The following is a 17760-nucleotide window of genomic DNA, read 5'->3' as shown; positions in this document are numbered from 1 at the left end:
CCCCCCCCCCCCCCCCCCCCCCCCCCCCCACCTTGTGAATGGGAGCTGCAGGCCAGGCTGCAGATCACATTACAGAGGAGTCCCTGCACGCCTCGCTCATTCATTACAGTCACATTACTGCCTCACTTCAGCTTCATGTTAATGTCACACACTCACTCACACACACACACACACACACACACACACACACACACACACACACACACACACACACACACACACACTCACAAAGTGACACACCCATCAGAACAGTCTGCAAAGCTTCAGCTGGACACAAATAACAAACTACATTATGCAAACACCCTGATGTGTGTGTGAGTGTGTGTGTGTGTGTGTGAGTGTGTGTGTGAGTGTGTGTGTGTGTGTGTGTGGGAGGGGGGGTGCAGAGTTGCATCCCTGCTACAGAACAGGCAGACAGCTGCAAACACACTGATGTGTGTGTCTGTGTGTGTGTGTGTGTGTTGCTAGGCAGGTTTCCCCCTTGGCTGGTCACATCCAGCCTCCTGCTTACTTGTTTACCTCAAATTACCACACACACACACACACACACACACACACACACACACACACACACACACACACAGCAGCCCTTCCCCCTCCTTCGCTCTGCTGTTCACTCCTTGTCTCCTCCTCCCTCCCCCACCTCTCCCTCTCTCTCAGTGGAACGAGCCTCGTTTGCCCAAGCTAAGGCTGTTGTTTACTCCTCACACTACTGAGAGGTGTGTGTGTGTGTGTGTGTGTGTTGGTCTGAATGTTGAGGATGCAGTGTGTTACGCTGGCATCCTGTCTGTCTGTATGTTCTGTTACCTGTTCCCTGTTCCACAGAACCTGCATCAGAACAGCCGGTGGTCGTTTGGCTGGTACAGCATGAAAATGGCGATCATGGTCAGTTGCTATGGTGACGACACAAGTCAGTCAGGCGGCTGAGTGCATCACACCGAGCAGGATAAATCTGAAAACACAGCTTTTTTTTTTTTTTTTTAGCCTTCCATCCACAGTAAGCCGGCATTTCGACAAAGACAGAGCCGTAAATGATCATTATGAGAATTATTACTTTCTGTTTTGTTTTTCAAAATGTTCCCTTTTTGTTCATTGGTTTTCGCTAATTTCATAGTCACATTTTTCACTACATGTTTCTGAAAGAAATCCAATGAATTGTCTCAGGTGTCAAAGGGTTAACTAACAGACAAAATATGTATGAGTGATGATTTTAATACACAGACAGACACAGGGGTCACAGCCCTGCAGGCCTGTTATCATGTCAACCTTTGATTTCCACAGCCAAAAAGGTCCATACGTGCTCTGAAGCCATAAAAGGTACATATACGCACCGTTTCCTCTAAATGTTAAGGTACAGTATCAGGAGCCAGTGTTTGTGAGGCACGCAACCACAGCAACCGGTTCCAGCCAATCACAGCAAACCTCAACCGCCATGAATCATGCGAGCCGCCTCGTAACGCCATCAGCCCACAGCACGCCGCCTGGTTGTTTTGAAACGCTTCTCTGTGAAGTGAATGCAGTCTCAAAGATGCCCTTTTTATGTGTGTTGTGATTTTTATTATGCTGTATTTATTATTCAATTTAATCTTGTATTTCTAATATCAGACTTTTGCACAGGTCAGCCAAGAACAAGTTTCTACCTTTCTACCTTAAGTGGACAAAACAAGTGAATGAAACTGCAGTGACGTCAAGTGATCCCAACTGCTGCAAAACCTCAGTGCCGTCATTCACGTCATGCAGCGAGCTGGAGATGATGGCAGAGGCGGGGAGTTTATTTAACGAGCTGCTCGCTTCCTTTAACACAGAGCGGCGCTTGGCTGAGGGGGGCGGGGCTTCAGGCGTGATGTGTTTCAGAACAAAGTGAACAATCTTCCCGTATAGAAGAGCTTTGTTAATGATAAGACAGGGTCCAGGCAGGGGAACACACAGCACGCACACACTGCCGTCGTATGGAGGTCAAAGGTCAAGGCCTGACAAGCCTCATGAGATAGAGACGTCCAATCAGAGCCTGGGGATTTGCTCACCCTGGACTTCCTGTTCGATTTTTAATTCAGGAGAAATTAACTGGGGAATTAATATGGAATTTGAATTCTGTATAATTTGATTCTGCATTTCCACTCAAAACTTATGCACACACACACACACACACACACACACACACACACACACACACACACACACACACACACACACACAGTGAGTCCAGGCAGGACGGGGTTAACCTTCAGTCTGGCGCTGTGCCAGACTGATGCATTCTGGGAAGGAAAAATGGTGAGGCTCATTGCCAAGTACAAACCATCCGACATTAAGCTGGCTGACAGATACATCCCCCTAACACACACACACACACACACACACACACACACACACACACACACACACACACGCCTGGCTGCAGTTCAAAGTGTTCTTTCATTTAAGATGTGGGCGAGCGAGCGAGAGAGAGAGAGAGAGAGAGAGAGAGAGAGAGAGAGAGAGAGAGAGCTGGTTGGCACGCTGCCAGCCTCATGCAGCTTGTCCTCTCTCTCTCTCTCTCTCTCTCTCTCTCTCTCTCTCTCTCTCTCTCTCTCTCTCTCTCTCTCTCTTCTCTCTCTCTCTCTCTCTCTCTCTCTCTCAGATTAGCTCCAGTGAGTCGCTCTCAGATGGGAGCTGATGAATACCGTCTGCGTTGCCATGGAAACGTGCTAGGCGACAGCAAGGAGAGGTCTTGTGAATTTACGATGTGCAGCTTCGTTCGCTCTGAATGATTATGCAAATCTAGCGAGCAACACACACACACACACACACACACACACACACACACACACACACACACACACAGAAATAGCTAGTCTGGTCTGAAAATCTGCAGAATTCCGTCTGTGTTTGATAAAACTGTCAGGTTGACAGCCCCCACCCCCACCCACCCACCCACACACACACACACACACACACACACACACCACACACACACACACACACACACACACACATCACCTGGTTTGCTCTGGCCGTTGGTCATGGCTGGGTGTTGTTATGGCAACACTTTCAGTCTCCATGGTAGCACGTCTGGTTGCTGAGCTACACGGGTTGACGAGGACAAGCTGTCTGCTGTTTCCTGATGGACAGACAGACAGGCAGGCAGGCAGGCAGGCAGACAGGCAGGCAGGCAGGCAGGCAGACAGACAGACAGACAGGCAGACAGGCAGTCAGAGAGACAGAGAGACAGACAGGCAAAAACAGTGTGTCAGTCAGTTATTTTCTGCATTTTGCCCATTTTTAATTTCATTTCAGCTCTGAACACGAAAACCAAACCAGAGCTGAGACCAGAACAGACCAGCAGGGACCAGAACAGACCAGCAGGGACCAGAACAGACCAGCTGAGACCAGAACAGACCAGCTGAGACCAGAACAGACCAGCAGAGTCATGATTACATGATTAAGATCAGTTTATGGTTCTGGGTCAAAGCCCTGCTGTGGCTGCAGGGCAGGCGTCTGGTTCCTGCGTCGAACCATCAGCCCTGTCAGTGAAGAGGGACACTGCAGCGTTGCTACGGCGGCTGCTGGGCTGGACCTCTGAGCAAGGCAGCGCAGGCAACCCTAACCCTGCTTCAGATGCACACACACACCTGACCTCATGCCTCATTCAATTCTAGTCTATGTTCAAATTTCTGTAAAATAAATGTTCTTCCTCTGTGATTTTCCTTCATGATTTCATGTTAAAGGTGCAGTCCAGATTAACGTGACAGGCGCCCTGCAGCCCGGGTGGCTGATGTGGCTCTCTCCTGCCACCTGCTGGTGAGCAGTGAACAACCTCATGTCAGGGTTCACACTCTCATTGAAAATTTCTCTTCATGAAAACAAGTTTCAGTGCAAACACAGAAGTTGTGATCGATCAGACCGCGCTCTGCTTTTCAGGACAGCCAGGCCTCCCAGAGTGTGTCACAGGACAGGTGTGGACAGGTGTGGACAGATGTGGACAGGTGTGGCCTGAACCGTCACTGCTCTCACGGCTTCCCCTCTCTCCCCCCCTGCCTTTCCTGTCTCTCTACTGTGACTGTCAAATAAAGCAGAAATGGCCAAAAAAATAAAAAATCTTTAAAAAAAAGAACACCTGGACTGAGGAAGTGCCCCTGTCCCTCCCTGAGAAACAACCTGGACTCTGTGTGTGATGTGTGTGGACTCACCTGGCCCGGAGCCTCCGCCGCTCCTGGGAGGCGGCGCCGTCCCCGCTCTGGCCCGGTGGGAGGAGCCTGAGCTGCTCCGGGGGCCCTGGTCCTCCAGGCCACTCCCCCTGGGTCCTCGCTCTCTCTGCTGCACTGCGGGCGGCCCTGGGGCAGGACACCATGTAACTTCATGTTTGTAATTTTTCAGTTCATGTTCATGATGTAGAAACGTGTCGGTCACGTCCGTCTGCTGCCCTCCTCACACGTCCATTCATACTTTCACTTCAACAGAACAACACAGCGTGCTAGCAGAGAGTCTAGCTCCTGACATCATCACCGCCCACCTACCTGCTTCCTCCAGGTGAGTGACGTGGAGGGCAGCGGGTCGCCGGTTCGACTCCACGGCGCCTCCTGGAGCTGAGAGGTTAGAGGTCACCACAGAGTCAGAGGTCACAGAGGTCACCAATCTGAGGGCCGATCCCAGCAGCTGGCTCTGATTGGAGGAGACCAGAGCCAATCAGCATACAGGAAGCAGAGTAAAGCAGAAACAGCAAGTTAAGCTGATACCTGGTCAGTCAGTAAACCAGTCAGTAAGAAGTGAGGCTGAGAGATGTGGTGACAAAAATCATGTTGCAATTAATTTTATAGATATGGTTATACGATTCACCATTTTAGCAGGAATGATAATTGTTGCATTACAATTTTCATTTTCAGTGAAAAAGCTGTTAAATAGATGATGGTATGATTGTTGCTGGACTATGTACCAAAACAACATGTTTTCTTACATCTGGAAAAAATACAATTTGTAGGCCAGAGCGTCTCTGTAGTGGCATAAAACTTCATTTACAACAATGTTTTGTCATACATTTTACCTTTTTCAATCACAGCTCCTGCGATTTGGATCTTTTCCATATTGCTATTTCAATAATATTTGCATTAATTATTGTGTAGTTATTGTGACAGTATGACAGCCAGTCGCTGTCTGGTACCTGCAGGTGAAGCTGCTGGTTGTGGATGGTCTGCAGGTTGTGTAGTGTCTGTTGGCTCAGGCTCCGCCTCCCGCCTCCTCCCTCCCTGACAACAGTGATGTCACAGTGATGTCACACTCTTCAGCAGGACAGGAAGCTACCTGACCAGTTACATCCTGTCAGCTTGCCTGTTAGTTTACCTGTCGTCCTGCAGCAGCTGGTTCACTCCTTCAGCCAACTGAGACACTCGCAGCTCCAAGTCTGTCTGAGCCTGGAAGAGCAACGCCAACACCATGACAACACCGTGACAACACCATGACAACACCATGACAACGCGGTGACAACACCATGACAACACCGTGACAACGCCGTGACAACGCCGTGACAACGCCGTGACAACGCCGTGACAACACCGTGACAACACCGTGAGCAGGAGAAAACAACAACATGACAACATGGTTGCTGTTGTTCTTACAGAATACAGCTGTCCCTCGCTATAACACGGTTCACCTTTCGCAGCCTCGCAGTTTCGCAGATTTTTTTTAGTGCAATTTTGCATGCTTTTTTTTTTTTTTTACTGGACTTATTTTTCTATGAAGGTTTGAACTTTGAGAGTTTAAACAAGAGAGAAAAGTGAGAAAATGTTAATGCCTGTCTGAGAAAAGTGTATAAAGTGTGTAGTGAGGGGTTTTACAGCCTTAAAACATCTAGAATAATTGTAAAAAGTAAAGCTGACTACTTCGCGGATTTCGCCTATTGAAGGTTATTTTTAGAACGTCACTCCCGCGATAAACGAGGGACCACTGTATTTACATTTTTGCAGTGCCTGAGCAGCAGACTGAGGTCGGCTGTACCTTGATGAGAGGAGCAGCAGCAGCCACAGCAGCAGCAGTGACAGCAGCTGCTGTGTTGGCAGCCTCACCCAGCTGACCTGAGCTCAGCCCGGACTCCACCTGGACACCCGGCGGCCACACCGGAGCCTGGACCGGAGCCTGGACCGGAGCCTGGACCGGAGCCTGGACACCCAGCGGCCACACCGGAGCCTGGACCGGAGCCTGGACCGGAGCCTGGACCGGAGCCTGAACCGGAGCCTGAACCGGAGCCTGGACCGGAGCCTGAACCGGAGCCTGGACACCCAGCGGCCACACCGGAGCCTGGACACCCGGGGGCAACACCAGAGCCTGGACCGGAGCCTGAACTGGAGCTTCTACACCCGGCAGCCACACCGGAGCCTGAACACCCGGGGGTGACACCAGAGCCTGGACTGGCCCAGGGGCCAGCAGCTGCACCTTCACCTCCCTCCTGTGGGGGGCACTGTTAGACCTAAAACACATACAGGAAATTAAAGACTCGGACACAGTGGCTTCAGTTGAATTGTCATAATGTGACACCCTCTGTCCTTTTCTATCCACTTTTCCTTGACCTTGATGGAAAAGTGATATATGGACTTTGGAAAAGACGCCGGTGATGCTGAAAGAATCCCACTGCACTGACACGCTGTAACTGCAAAAATAGTCTATTTTCATATTCTACAGATGTGGGTTATGTGATGCTGCTGTCAATATGACCATCAGCAGGAGAACTCAAACAGCATGTGTGTCTGCTCTGATCTGTTCATATGGACGCCCGAATGAAAAGCAAGAGGTTCTTCAGCCCACACACACTCCTCAGGCAGACACATACACACACACTGATCTGAGCTCAGCAGCTCCAGCAGGGCAAACAGCAGCAGTCAGGGGGTCAGAGGTCACAGCAGCACCTGAACGCACCTCAAACCCCACAAGCTCCGGGCTGGTTCATGTTTTCTCACCTGTGTTTCAGAGCTGCCAGCCCGGCTCCTCGACCTCCGGCGGCGAAACGTGAGATCAGAAGGTCGTGATCTGGTGGTGACATCAGCAGGAATTTAATCAGCAGGTGTTTAATTCAAGGTGATGAATTTCATTAATGTTGTGATCAAAGTGTCACTGGGAGATCAGACTTCCTGCTGTAAAATGACAGGACTGCCCAGCTCTATCAGACACATAACCAGACAGTAAACACACAGTCAGTCACATGGCAGATAAGCAGGCAGACAACAGATAATTAACCTCAGTAATCAGATTATTCTCTGATATGTGAGTTGCCATGGAAACAGAAAGCCAGTTTCTATAAAGGGATGAACAGAAAGTCGGTTAGCACAGGTAGATCTCTGCTGGAGAAACCAGATCACGGTCACCATGGAGACCCTTATTCACATTTCTGAACGTCTTTTTCCATGTGAGCACGTGCCGGAGAAGATAGTAATCAGAGTAAAGTAACACATAAACAAGTGACCTGATTTCCTGCCAGAAGCCAGTAACTCCCAATAATCTGCTGCGCACACGCACACACACACACACACACACACCATAACCAACATTGTTTAACTTTGTGTGGAAATAAAAATAAAAAAAACTCTCCCTGACAAGAATGTTATGTAGTAAAAAAACAAACAAAAAAAAACCAAATCACACTGTTTGATCATAAAAAATAAAAATTAAAAATTAAAAAAAGAATGTTATGAGTATGAAAACTCTTGTTCATTGCATTTTACTCAGTACTTCATAAGTGCCCACTGCAAGTGTTGTATTCATTGATTCACTTAAGAATATTCATGTTGTGTGTTTATAAAAAGCTTGTTCTGTAAATAGTTTGATTACTGTTGTGATCAAAAACATTGATCTGAAGCTTCTGAGGCTGTTCTGTAAATTGTTCTCTAATAAACAATAAATATAGCAACTTCTGATCAACCCGTATCAATTTCAGGCTTAAAGTAACATACTGGTTAAGCCCCGCCCATTTCCATTTCAGGCCCCACCCACTCTGAATACAGATACGGATACAGATACAGATAGTGGTGTACTCGCTCATCCCGAGTAACCAGGGAGACCCCCCCCCCCAAAAAAAATAGAAAACAGCTCTGTAAAAGATAATCATGTTTCTCCTGTGTTGGTGAAAACAGTCCAGTTACTGATCAATATCTGGAATCAAATGGACTGATCAGTTTGTAGCATTTAGCCCCACTGACCGCCACATGCTCTACTCTGTTTAGCAGGGGCTCAGTGCTGCCCCCGCTGGACACAGCACTGACCTGCACTGTGTCTTTCTGTCTCTCTGCAGGTTGTGGTGGGGCTCTCACTCCGGCGGCGCTGCGGCCCAGCAGGAGGCCTCCTGGCCGGGATCGGCCGCCCGGCTCGGCCCACTTCCTGTAGGACACACAAGTTGTTGTTGTTGTTGTTGTTTTTTTTTGCTGTAATGTTGCTGTAATGCAGAAGGTTTCACACAACAACAACAAGCTTCAGTTTCTACATCAGCAACATTACAAACAACAGGGCTCCTGGTCCTTTATGGAAATCATTTTCCAGGATTTTTCAAGGACTTATTCAGTGACTTATCTACATGTTCACTGCTGCTTAGCATGATTCAAAATGGTCATCAACACCTTGTTTGTGCTCTACAACATGTTTTTTTACGTGTAAAAAAAAAGGTACATGTTAATGAAACATTAACAACATGCAAATATCAGGTGAAGTGAAGTGAAACAGAAACGGTTTGTGCACACCTGAGTGTGTTTCTGCAGGTGTGGAGGAACAGGGATGGAGCAGATGGAGACGGGACGTCCCAAACACTGGAACCTGCAGCGCCTCATTCACCGCTCACATGATCAGCTGTTCATCCAGGTAAACAGCGTGTTGTCATGTGCCAGTTTCTGATCGTCTGATTGGCTGTGCCGTGTTTCATTTCTCCCTGTGTCGATCTGATCTCAGGCCTGCCTGATCGAGGCCTCAGACTCAAACATCACAGTTTTTTGTGAATAAAATGTGGAATTCTGCAGGTTCCATCTGTGTGCAGGACTGCTCTGTTTCTGTTCTTCCACACCTGCAGAGAGACACTCAGGTGTGCACAAACTCTGTAATGACATGAAAGCAGACTCACGCTTCCTGCTGGCTCTCTGTTCTCTTTGCTCCGTCTGTCTCTGTTTCCTGCCGCACAAGAAAGAAATGTTCAGTCCAGCTCGGAGCTGATGTCCACGTCTGCCCGGCAACAACAAGTCAACTCACCGACATCAGATCAGCTGTCAGCCACAGAACGCTGACCTGTGCGCCGGGGGCGGAGCCACCATGGCAAAAGTGAGGAGGGTGGAATGTTCAGCAGTAAACATACTTTTTTTTTTTTTTCTCCATATAAGTAAATTAGCAGGTTTGTGTCGTTTTACTGGCCGTACACATGACCGGTTGTGCTGCCTCACTGTTCTCCACACAGAGCTGAATGAAGGGAATCTGGACTGTTTGTAGATTCTCAAAGACGTTTCACTTCTGATCCGAGAAACCTCTTCACATACACACATACACTCTCACACACACACATACACTCATGTACACACATAGACTCTCACACACACACATACACTCTCACGTAGACACATACACTCTCACATACACACATACACTCTCACGTAGACATATACACTCTCACGTACACACATACACTCTCACGTAGACATATACACTCTCACGTACACACACATACACTCTCACATACACACATACACTCTCACGTAGACACATATACACTCTCACGTAGACACATATACACTCTCACGTATACACATACACTCTCACGTATACACATACACTCTCACGTACACACATATACACTCTCACGTACACACATATACACTCTCACGTACACACATATACACTCTCACGTACACACATATACATTCTCACGTACACACATATACACTCTCACGTATACACATACACTCTCACGTACACACATATACACTCTCACGTATACACATACACTCTCACGTATACACATACACTCTCACGTACACACATATACACTCTCACGTATACACATATACACTCTCACGTATACACATACACTCTCACGTATACACATATACACTCTCACGTATACACATACACTCTCACGTACACACATACACTCTCACGTATACACATATACACTCTCACGTATACACATACACTCTCACGTATACACATATACACTCTCACGTATACACATACACTCTCACGTACACACATATACACTCTCACGTATACACATATACACTCTCACGTATACACATACACTCTCACGTATACACATACACTCTCACGTACACACATACACTCTCACGTATACACATATACACTCTCACGTACACACATACACTCTGTGTCCACTTCATCAGCTCCACCTGTATGATCTAATCTAATCCAGTCCAGCTGTTGTGCCATAAAGTCTATAATGCTCAGCTTGTCTTGTTGTCACGGTAACAGAGGTGTTCATTCACTTCTGTGTTTGGCATTGAGCTTATAGTTAGTGCTGCACTTTACTGACAGCTGTTTCCACTATTCTGTCCCCCCCATAAATATTGAATAAGCGAGGACAAAATATGAGAAACCCCTCTCAGTATGATGCAGTCCAGTAGCAGACCTGCAAACTACAACCTCAGTAATAAACACAGAATTAAAGTGACACATTCTGCACAATGTCAACACAAACTGAACATTATAAACTCTGATAAAAGGTGGAAGTTATGTCCGAGCTGCTGAGCTGAGCTGGTCAGGTGGAGCTGAGAGAGGGAGCTGAGCGGATATTAAAATTCTCCCCACCCTCTCAACTCTGTGTATCACTTTTATTGCTTGTTTTTCATCATTTCATCAGTGAAACGAAAAAAAGGCAATGGAATCTCCCTTTCTGCAATTTCACAAATAGAATAAAGAAATTGTGTTTTAAAGAGTCTTTAGCCTCTCCTTGATAATCCAGACCAGATTTGACAGGTCTAAGTATAGTGGGTTTGATCTGGACCTGGTCCAATGTGGTCTAATGTGGTCCAGATGGGGAAAAAAGCTGTGAAATCTCCGTTTTTTCACAAATAGAAGAAACGTTGTGCGGTCACTACAAAAACCAGCTGTTACAGTAAAATGAATAAGACTCCGAGTTACAAAACTCTGATGTCCCCTGTCATGTCTTTTCAATACTGAGCCGGCAGGACCACAACAAATCAGAGCAATAAGAATGATCAAAATGTAGGATTATAAATCATTAAAAGACCATTTCATTACATGATTCATTCTCATCTCATATCGATCCTATTTGTTACGCTTCATGCATCTGTGCTGCCTGCAGGACATTCACACATTTTCACTGTTTCAGGAATAACAACCAAACTAAACGCTGCTCACCGGGCGGAGCGGCTGCAGCTGCCCGGACAGCAGAGGCCGAGTCCGGCTTGGGTCTGACGGGCGGCCGCCGCTGCGGCTCCGTTCTGGGGGTCCGCTGGGGCGGGGCTTCTGCGAGCCTCCGGACGGTCACCTGCACCGTGCCGGGAACAGGTGCTCCACCTCCGGGTCCGGGTCCAGCTTCATGTCTCCGGTCCGGCAGAAACACTCCGGTGGAGCGGATCAAAATGTCCCCGGTGTCCGAGCTGCAGGTGGACTGCTCCTCCAGGTGAATTTCACCTGACGAATCCAACAGCACCGCACGAGCCATAACGCTGCAGGGCGAATGCCAACGCTAAACCCAGCAAACCCAGCAAACCCAGCGGGCAGCGTCAGTGCTCACGGCGGAGCAGCCGGTCAGCCTCGGCGGCTTCACTTTTCAAACTTCCCGCTCCCGCAGCCTCCGGCCGGAAGGCAGCCACACAACAAGAGTCCCTGAAACAACAACAAGCTGGAGTCTTTTTACAAAACCCGTGACTCTGGAGATTTTTAATCCTTTAAAAAGACGAACGGAAGGAGACTGGTCCAAAATGTGAGACACGTAAAGTGAGAAAACGACCAAAAAGCTGACAACACAGCAACAGTTGCTGACAACAAACTCACTTCCTGTTTCCGAATCGGAGAAGGAAAATCACGGACAGATGTCTCACTCTGACTACAGCTCACTCTCACTCAGCGCTGATCACTGAACCACAACTCAGTGTTCATTCTGGCAAGAATACATTATACATAATTTATTGTTATTGTTGTTGTTATTGTTAAAGCACCAGATCTGTTTCTATGGTAACAGCTCCTCGCGTGCAGTGAGGTTAACACTGTTTTTTACTGCTACAGTTTTTAATTGCGAAGTGATCAGTCTTCTCAGTTCATTATCTTTGAAGTAAACTATGCAAAATGTAACTAAATGCTGCCACCTAGTGATGTAAGAGAAAATATTATTTACAGTTAGTAATATTTATTTAGTATTAACAGCAGTAATGTGGAATGTAACTCGCAAAATAAAACATAAATATGATAGGAAAAAATTGCAATATAATAATAACGGTATTTAATCGCACAGTCCCAGTGTTTTTTTTTTTTTTTTTTTTTTTTTTGGAGGGGAACTATGTGTTTTTTCCGCTTGTACAACACCGGGCGGTTTATACAGTAGCACACTGCTCGGTGGTCCTAAGCGCATTGCATTTGTCGTCAAATTAATTTTTAAGTTTGAGTCTTGTAGGCAGTTTCCCCAAATTAACACACCACGCGCTTGATGATTTGGTTTACCTGGTAATTACTTTATTCGGCTTCCGTAGTTGTGCGGTTCGCTGTTCCCGCAGCTCGTCAGTCACGTGTCCTTCAGGGTGTCCGCTCGGAGCTTCAGGTGAGACCCGCAGCTTTCTGCTCTCAGGTAGTTTGGAAGGAGCTCCAGCCGTCTGAGGCTTCATGTCCCCGGCAGGCTGCTGGCGATGTTTACCTGCTGAAGCCTGGAGTCACAGCAGGGAGGCTGATGCTAATGCTAATGCTAAAACAACATGGCTGCCCTTGGGGGAAACAGCCGGTTATAATTTATAATTCATTATTTTCAGAAAATTAAATTCGATTTATTAAACTGTTGAATGGGTTTATTAGTTATGAAAGGTGCTGACAGTCTACCGGGAGTGTGACAGCTTGACTCTGCCGGATGCCAGACTCCGCTGAAAAAATCGATCACTTTAATGTTTTCATGCTCTTTTAAAAAAAAAAACTCTGTCGGACAAACAAGCTCTTTATTTCTTCTGAATCTGCAGGATTCAGTGTTCAATTCGGCGCACAGCAAGCTGCCTTTATTTCTGTGAAAACACATTTTGTAGAGCTGGATCCGCTGGCTTCCTCCTGCAGGCCAGATTAACAAAGCAGAGCCTGGTGGATCATCTGCATGTCCACTTCACCATAAAACACACGGTGACTCCTCAGGAGCTCAGGTCGTGTTCTCTGCGGAGAGGCCAGGAGACAGTCTGGAGTGAGAGCTGGAGGAAAGCTGCTGGTCTGCTCTCTCTTCTTCTGCAGCTGAAGATGCTGCATCACTTCCTCCTCTGGAACTTTCATCTGCCATTTCCATGATCCATAATCAGGTTTAAATCTGAGTAATTCATGCCTGTGTGTGTGTGTGTGTGTGTGTGTGTGTGTGTGCTCTCTCTCTGTGCAGAAACGTCCTGATCAGTCTGCAGCATGGCGGTGCAGGTGACCGAGTCTGATCAGATCAAACAGGTAACTTCGTTAATTAAAATTTTATTATTTTATTGAAAGAGGAATTAATACAGACACCGCACAATCAGCATGTGGACTCTGAAGAGACGTTGCTGTGACTTGGGCCGATTCAGAAGAAAACAATCTGCTGATTCTGGGCTCAGATCAGCAGGATCTCCTTGTTCCTGAATCCCATGTCACAGTAGAATCTGCTGAGGGGATCAGCTGCAGGCCTGAGACACGGCCAGCAGGGGGCAGCACAGGTGGAGCCACGGCAGAGAGGAGAAGAAAAACTCGTTTTCTGAGTTTTTCTTTCTCAGAATATCATCCTCTCCCCGACTCATCTTTATTTTTTCCTACAACGGCCCTGATACGCTGCCGTACCAAACACACACAAGCACAGGCAGAGGGCAGCTGCTGGTTGTGATGTCACTGCTGACATCACACCTACCTTCCACTGCTGTACACCTGAGCTTTACTTAAGGCTGGCACACACTACAGGATTCTTCAAACCTTCACAGATTTAGAGACCACACACTTGATGATAACAAAAGACAGATCGCACAAGATCTCTCTCTTCTGATCTTATAGTGTGTGGTGTGCACTACAGAGCACACCACACACTATAAGATTCTAAAGCAGAGTATCAGGTTCTTCACGCTCAATATTCTAAATCTTGCGTAGTCAAACGTGACTTCAGTGTAAGCAAACATGGCGGACGAATAATAATAATAATAATAATAATAATAATAATGAAAATTACAAAACCCTAAATGCCACTGTGTGTGTCATCTAGCCAATGACAGGCAGAATAACCGGCAACCGTATATCATCTTTTTTAGTTTGTGTTTATTCTCCATTCATGTTGATAAATTAGTCTACAAAAAAACTGCAAAATCCGATTGGTTTGAAAATTGACACATGGCTTTTTCTCCTCAAGACCCACATTTTCCGTATAGGATGATGATAATAATAACAACAACAACAACAACAATACTGTATTGACCCGCATAAAAGACGACCCTGATTTTAAGATGACCCCTCTTTTTCAAGACCCTTTTTTGGAAAAGTACTTGGACATGGACAAAATCTTGTTTGAATAAAAAAAAGCCACCGGTCGGCATCAGGCGGGCCGGCCGGGGCACCGGCCGGTATGGCACCCACCCGGTCAGGTCTGCCGGATCTGACAGGTGAGCGGCACACACATACTGCCATATATACCTTTCATTATAAATCAACTTTTGTTCATAAGCGGCTGCAGCAGCACAACAGACAGTGACACAGACAACATGGTTGATTATTGACGGCGCAATGCGGCCATTCGCTGGTAATCGCGGCATCAGGTGAGCCTACCTACTGGTTTACATATGCAAGTATACAATACATGTGTATTTGCGTAGACCCCCAATATTAGACGAGGACGGGGGTTTTTTAGGTCATTTTCAGTGGAAAAAATATCGTCTTATATTCGGATGAATAGCCTACAGAAATAAAGCTTAAAAAAAAAAAAAGATCCGGGGCTTAAGCAACTCTGATTGCTGACAGAGAGCTGCTCGGTTGAAGCCCGCATCAGTGAGCTCAGTTATAGCCTAGTAACGGTGCATTTTATTGTCAGTAACAGTAACGGCGTTATAACGGGGGAAACTAAGTTTTTTGAATACCATCCGCCCATGCGCCCACCGGTGAAATCCCCGTGTCCCCGCACGCCAGTCCACCCTTGCACTGTGTTTGCTTGGCCCCTCTCGGAGCGCCCCACACACTACAGGATTTCTAGTCGCTAATATTAAACATGGTCATTATTTACGATCTCTTCTTCCGAGACCTTCCGAGCGGATCGGACCGAACAAATTCACTCTTAACACCCCACACCACAGGAAAATCAGACCCGATGACGTTTGCAAACATCAGACAATCGGGCTGTTGCAGGCTTTGAAGCTCGGAAGGGGGAGATCGGGACAAAAATCGGCCCGATTATCCTGTAGTGTGTACCAGGCATTAGTTTACTTTGACCTTCAGGGACAGTGAGGTTTACATTCTGTGTTTCTCTGTGGACTAGAGTTGCCGCTGACTGCGCGCACGTGTGTGTGTGTGTGTGTGTGTGTGTGTGTGTGTGTGTGTGTGTGTGTGTGCGTGCTCTGCAGTTTAAAGACTTCCTGGGGACGTACAACAAGCTGACAGAGAGCTGCTTCATGGACTGTGTGAAGGATTTCACCAGCAGGGAGGTGAAGCAGGAGGAGGTAACACACCTGAACACCTGAACACCATCACTTTCAGATCGAACAAAACACACAGAAATCTCTCATCAAAACTTCTAAATGAAAGCGTGAGAGGGCGATTCAGAGTTTAACTCTTTGAAACCTGAGAAATTTCATTGGAGTTCTTTCAAGAAGGTGATGAGCAACTCGGCAAAAAAAGAAATTCTGTGATATCAGTATAAAATCAGCACACACACAGAAAAAAAAAATCAGAAAAATGATGGTAATTTCCAGTAGCACTGAGGCTCTGTTGTCTCTCCTCCTCAGGGCAGCTGTGCTGAGTCATGCCTGCAGAAATACCTGAAGATGACTCAGCGGATCTCCATGCGGTTTCAGGAGTATCACATCCAGCAGAACGAAGCTCTGGCAGCCAAAGCCGGCCTGCTGGGCCAGCCGCGCTGAGCCGGACCGGACCGGACCGGTCTGAACCGGTCTGAGGCAGACTGGACCCTCGAGACAGTCAGAGCTGATCTGTGGTCAGATCATCTCAGCCTGACGAGCAGGACTCAAATCAAATTTGAGGAGATCTTTTCCAACATCTGTTGAACTCAATGAACCTGCTGCATCGAGAGCTGGTGACATCACGCTGCTCCTCCTCCTCCTCCTCCTCCTCCTCCTCCTCCTCCTCCTGCTGCGGACCAGAGGAGGAAGAGGAGGATGAGGATGGCAGCAGCCTGGATCTCTACATGATTTCAAACCTGCTCTGATTTCCTGCCGTGTGATTTTCTGATTTCACTGCAACATGAAACGTCTCAGCTGTCTGGCTCTTCTTCATGTGTTCAGACACACTGAGACCACGTGTGTGTGTGTGTGTGTGTGTGTGTGTGTGTGTGTGTGTGTGTAGAGGCAGTTTGATGTTTGTGAAGTCTGAATCTCCTGCTGGTTTATTAAAGCTGTTGCAGTTCGGGCTCTGTCGTGGTTTTCTTGGTTGCTCCCTCTAGTATGAATCAGCTGGAGTTTAAATCCTCCAGGTGACCAATGAGCAAACAGCAATCCCCTCAGCTGATCCAATCAGAGGCATCACCTGTGGCTCAACACACACACACACACAATGCAGGCACTGAGGGAGAGTGAAGCTAAATTATTTCATGAAAGACAGCGTTATGCAGCTTTAACAAGGACGTGATCAGAAATGATTTTTTCTGCTGGTAGGAATGAGACGCTCAGCCGCTTTAGGAGAGGCTGCGTCCTGCGGAGGGAGGCAGGCTGCGTCCTGCGGAGGGAGGCAGGCTGCACAGCCGCCGTGTGCCGCCTGGTTCACAAACTGATTCCCAGAAAAACAGGCTGCATTCATACAGCAGCTTTCAATCACACTGTCTTGTTTTTTAAAATATTCTGTGATGTGAATCTTTGTGCAAATAACGTGCTTTGTAAGATTGCACTTTCATAAACTGGAATTTCTTTAATTGGTGACGTCACACAGCAGGGAGTGGGGAGCAGGCATACAGCTGACATTTAGCAGATTTTACTCTTCTATAGAAACATTTGGAATGGAACAACACGTGTTGACGGTTTCTTCCTCCCAAAACAAAAAAAAACTATCAAAACTATGAACATGTGCAGGTTTTTTCAAAGTCTTTTTTTAGAATATTGTTTTTTTTATTTTCAATTTAGTAAATACATGTAAATACAAACAAAGTCCCAAATCCCCCCCTCCCCTAACAAAATTAGAATATATATATGTACATAATACATACATACATATACACGCATACATGTACATACACACATACATACATACATACCCACGTACCTACATAAAAAAAAAAATAATAATAATTAAATAATTAAATAAATAAATAAATAAAAATAAATAAATAAAAATAATAAGGTCAGTGCATCAAATCTAATAAGGCAAAACAGAGAGACTGCATCAGAATATTAATGAGAAGTTAACTGATCAATGTGTTTTCTCCTCAGGTTATATGTA

At 46.6% G+C, this 17760-nt stretch overlaps 2 protein-coding genes across 4 annotated transcripts in view; one reads left to right on the top strand and one right to left on the bottom strand.

Annotated features, from left to right (window-relative positions):
- kiaa0586 (KIAA0586 ortholog) overlaps positions 1-12008 on the bottom strand; it is a 39674-nt gene extending 27666 nt beyond the window's left edge. The window contains exons 1-10 of the mRNA XM_030044808.1: positions 11332-12008; positions 9068-9114; positions 8223-8337; positions 6924-6993; positions 5968-6436; positions 5314-5384; positions 5135-5219; positions 4494-4638; positions 4167-4310; positions 2977-3097 (exon numbers count right to left, since the gene is read on the bottom strand). Coding sequence (XP_029900668.1) covers positions 2977-3097; positions 4167-4310; positions 4494-4638; positions 5135-5219; positions 5314-5384; positions 5968-6436; positions 6924-6993; positions 8223-8337; positions 9068-9114; positions 11332-11638 — 1574 coding nt within the window. The 5' untranslated portion in view covers positions 11639-12008. The remainder of the gene's footprint in view (positions 1-2976; positions 3098-4166; positions 4311-4493; positions 4639-5134; positions 5220-5313; positions 5385-5967; positions 6437-6923; positions 6994-8222; positions 8338-9067; positions 9115-11331) is intronic.
- Positions 12009-12503: 495 nt separating this feature from the next.
- Positions 12504-16737, top strand: timm9 (translocase of inner mitochondrial membrane 9 homolog). Of its 3 annotated transcripts, none has more exons than XM_030044240.1 (4): positions 12504-12730; positions 13535-13596; positions 15717-15812; positions 16098-16737. In XM_030044240.1, the coding sequence occupies exons 2-4, from the start codon at positions 13558-13560 to the stop codon at positions 16230-16232; spliced, it is 270 nt and encodes an 89-aa protein (XP_029900100.1). In that variant the 5' UTR covers positions 12504-12730; positions 13535-13557; the 3' UTR covers positions 16233-16737. The 3 variants fall into 3 exon arrangements, with proteins under 3 accessions (XP_029900100.1, XP_029900101.1, XP_029900102.1); XM_030044241.1 differs by lacking the exon at positions 12504-12730 and adding an exon at positions 12784-13053 and having other exon boundaries at positions 13532-13596; XM_030044242.1 differs by lacking the exon at positions 12504-12730 and adding an exon at positions 13132-13372.
- The last annotated feature ends 1023 nt before the right edge of the window (positions 16738-17760 follow it).

This window comes from Myripristis murdjan, chromosome 22 (assembly GCF_902150065.1).
Source record: "Myripristis murdjan chromosome 22, fMyrMur1.1, whole genome shotgun sequence".
In the NCBI taxonomy this organism is placed as follows: domain Eukaryota; kingdom Metazoa; phylum Chordata; class Actinopteri; order Holocentriformes; family Holocentridae; genus Myripristis; species Myripristis murdjan.
Note: the sequence above shows the minus strand (reverse complement) of the source record. Positions and strands in the feature narration are given on the sequence as shown.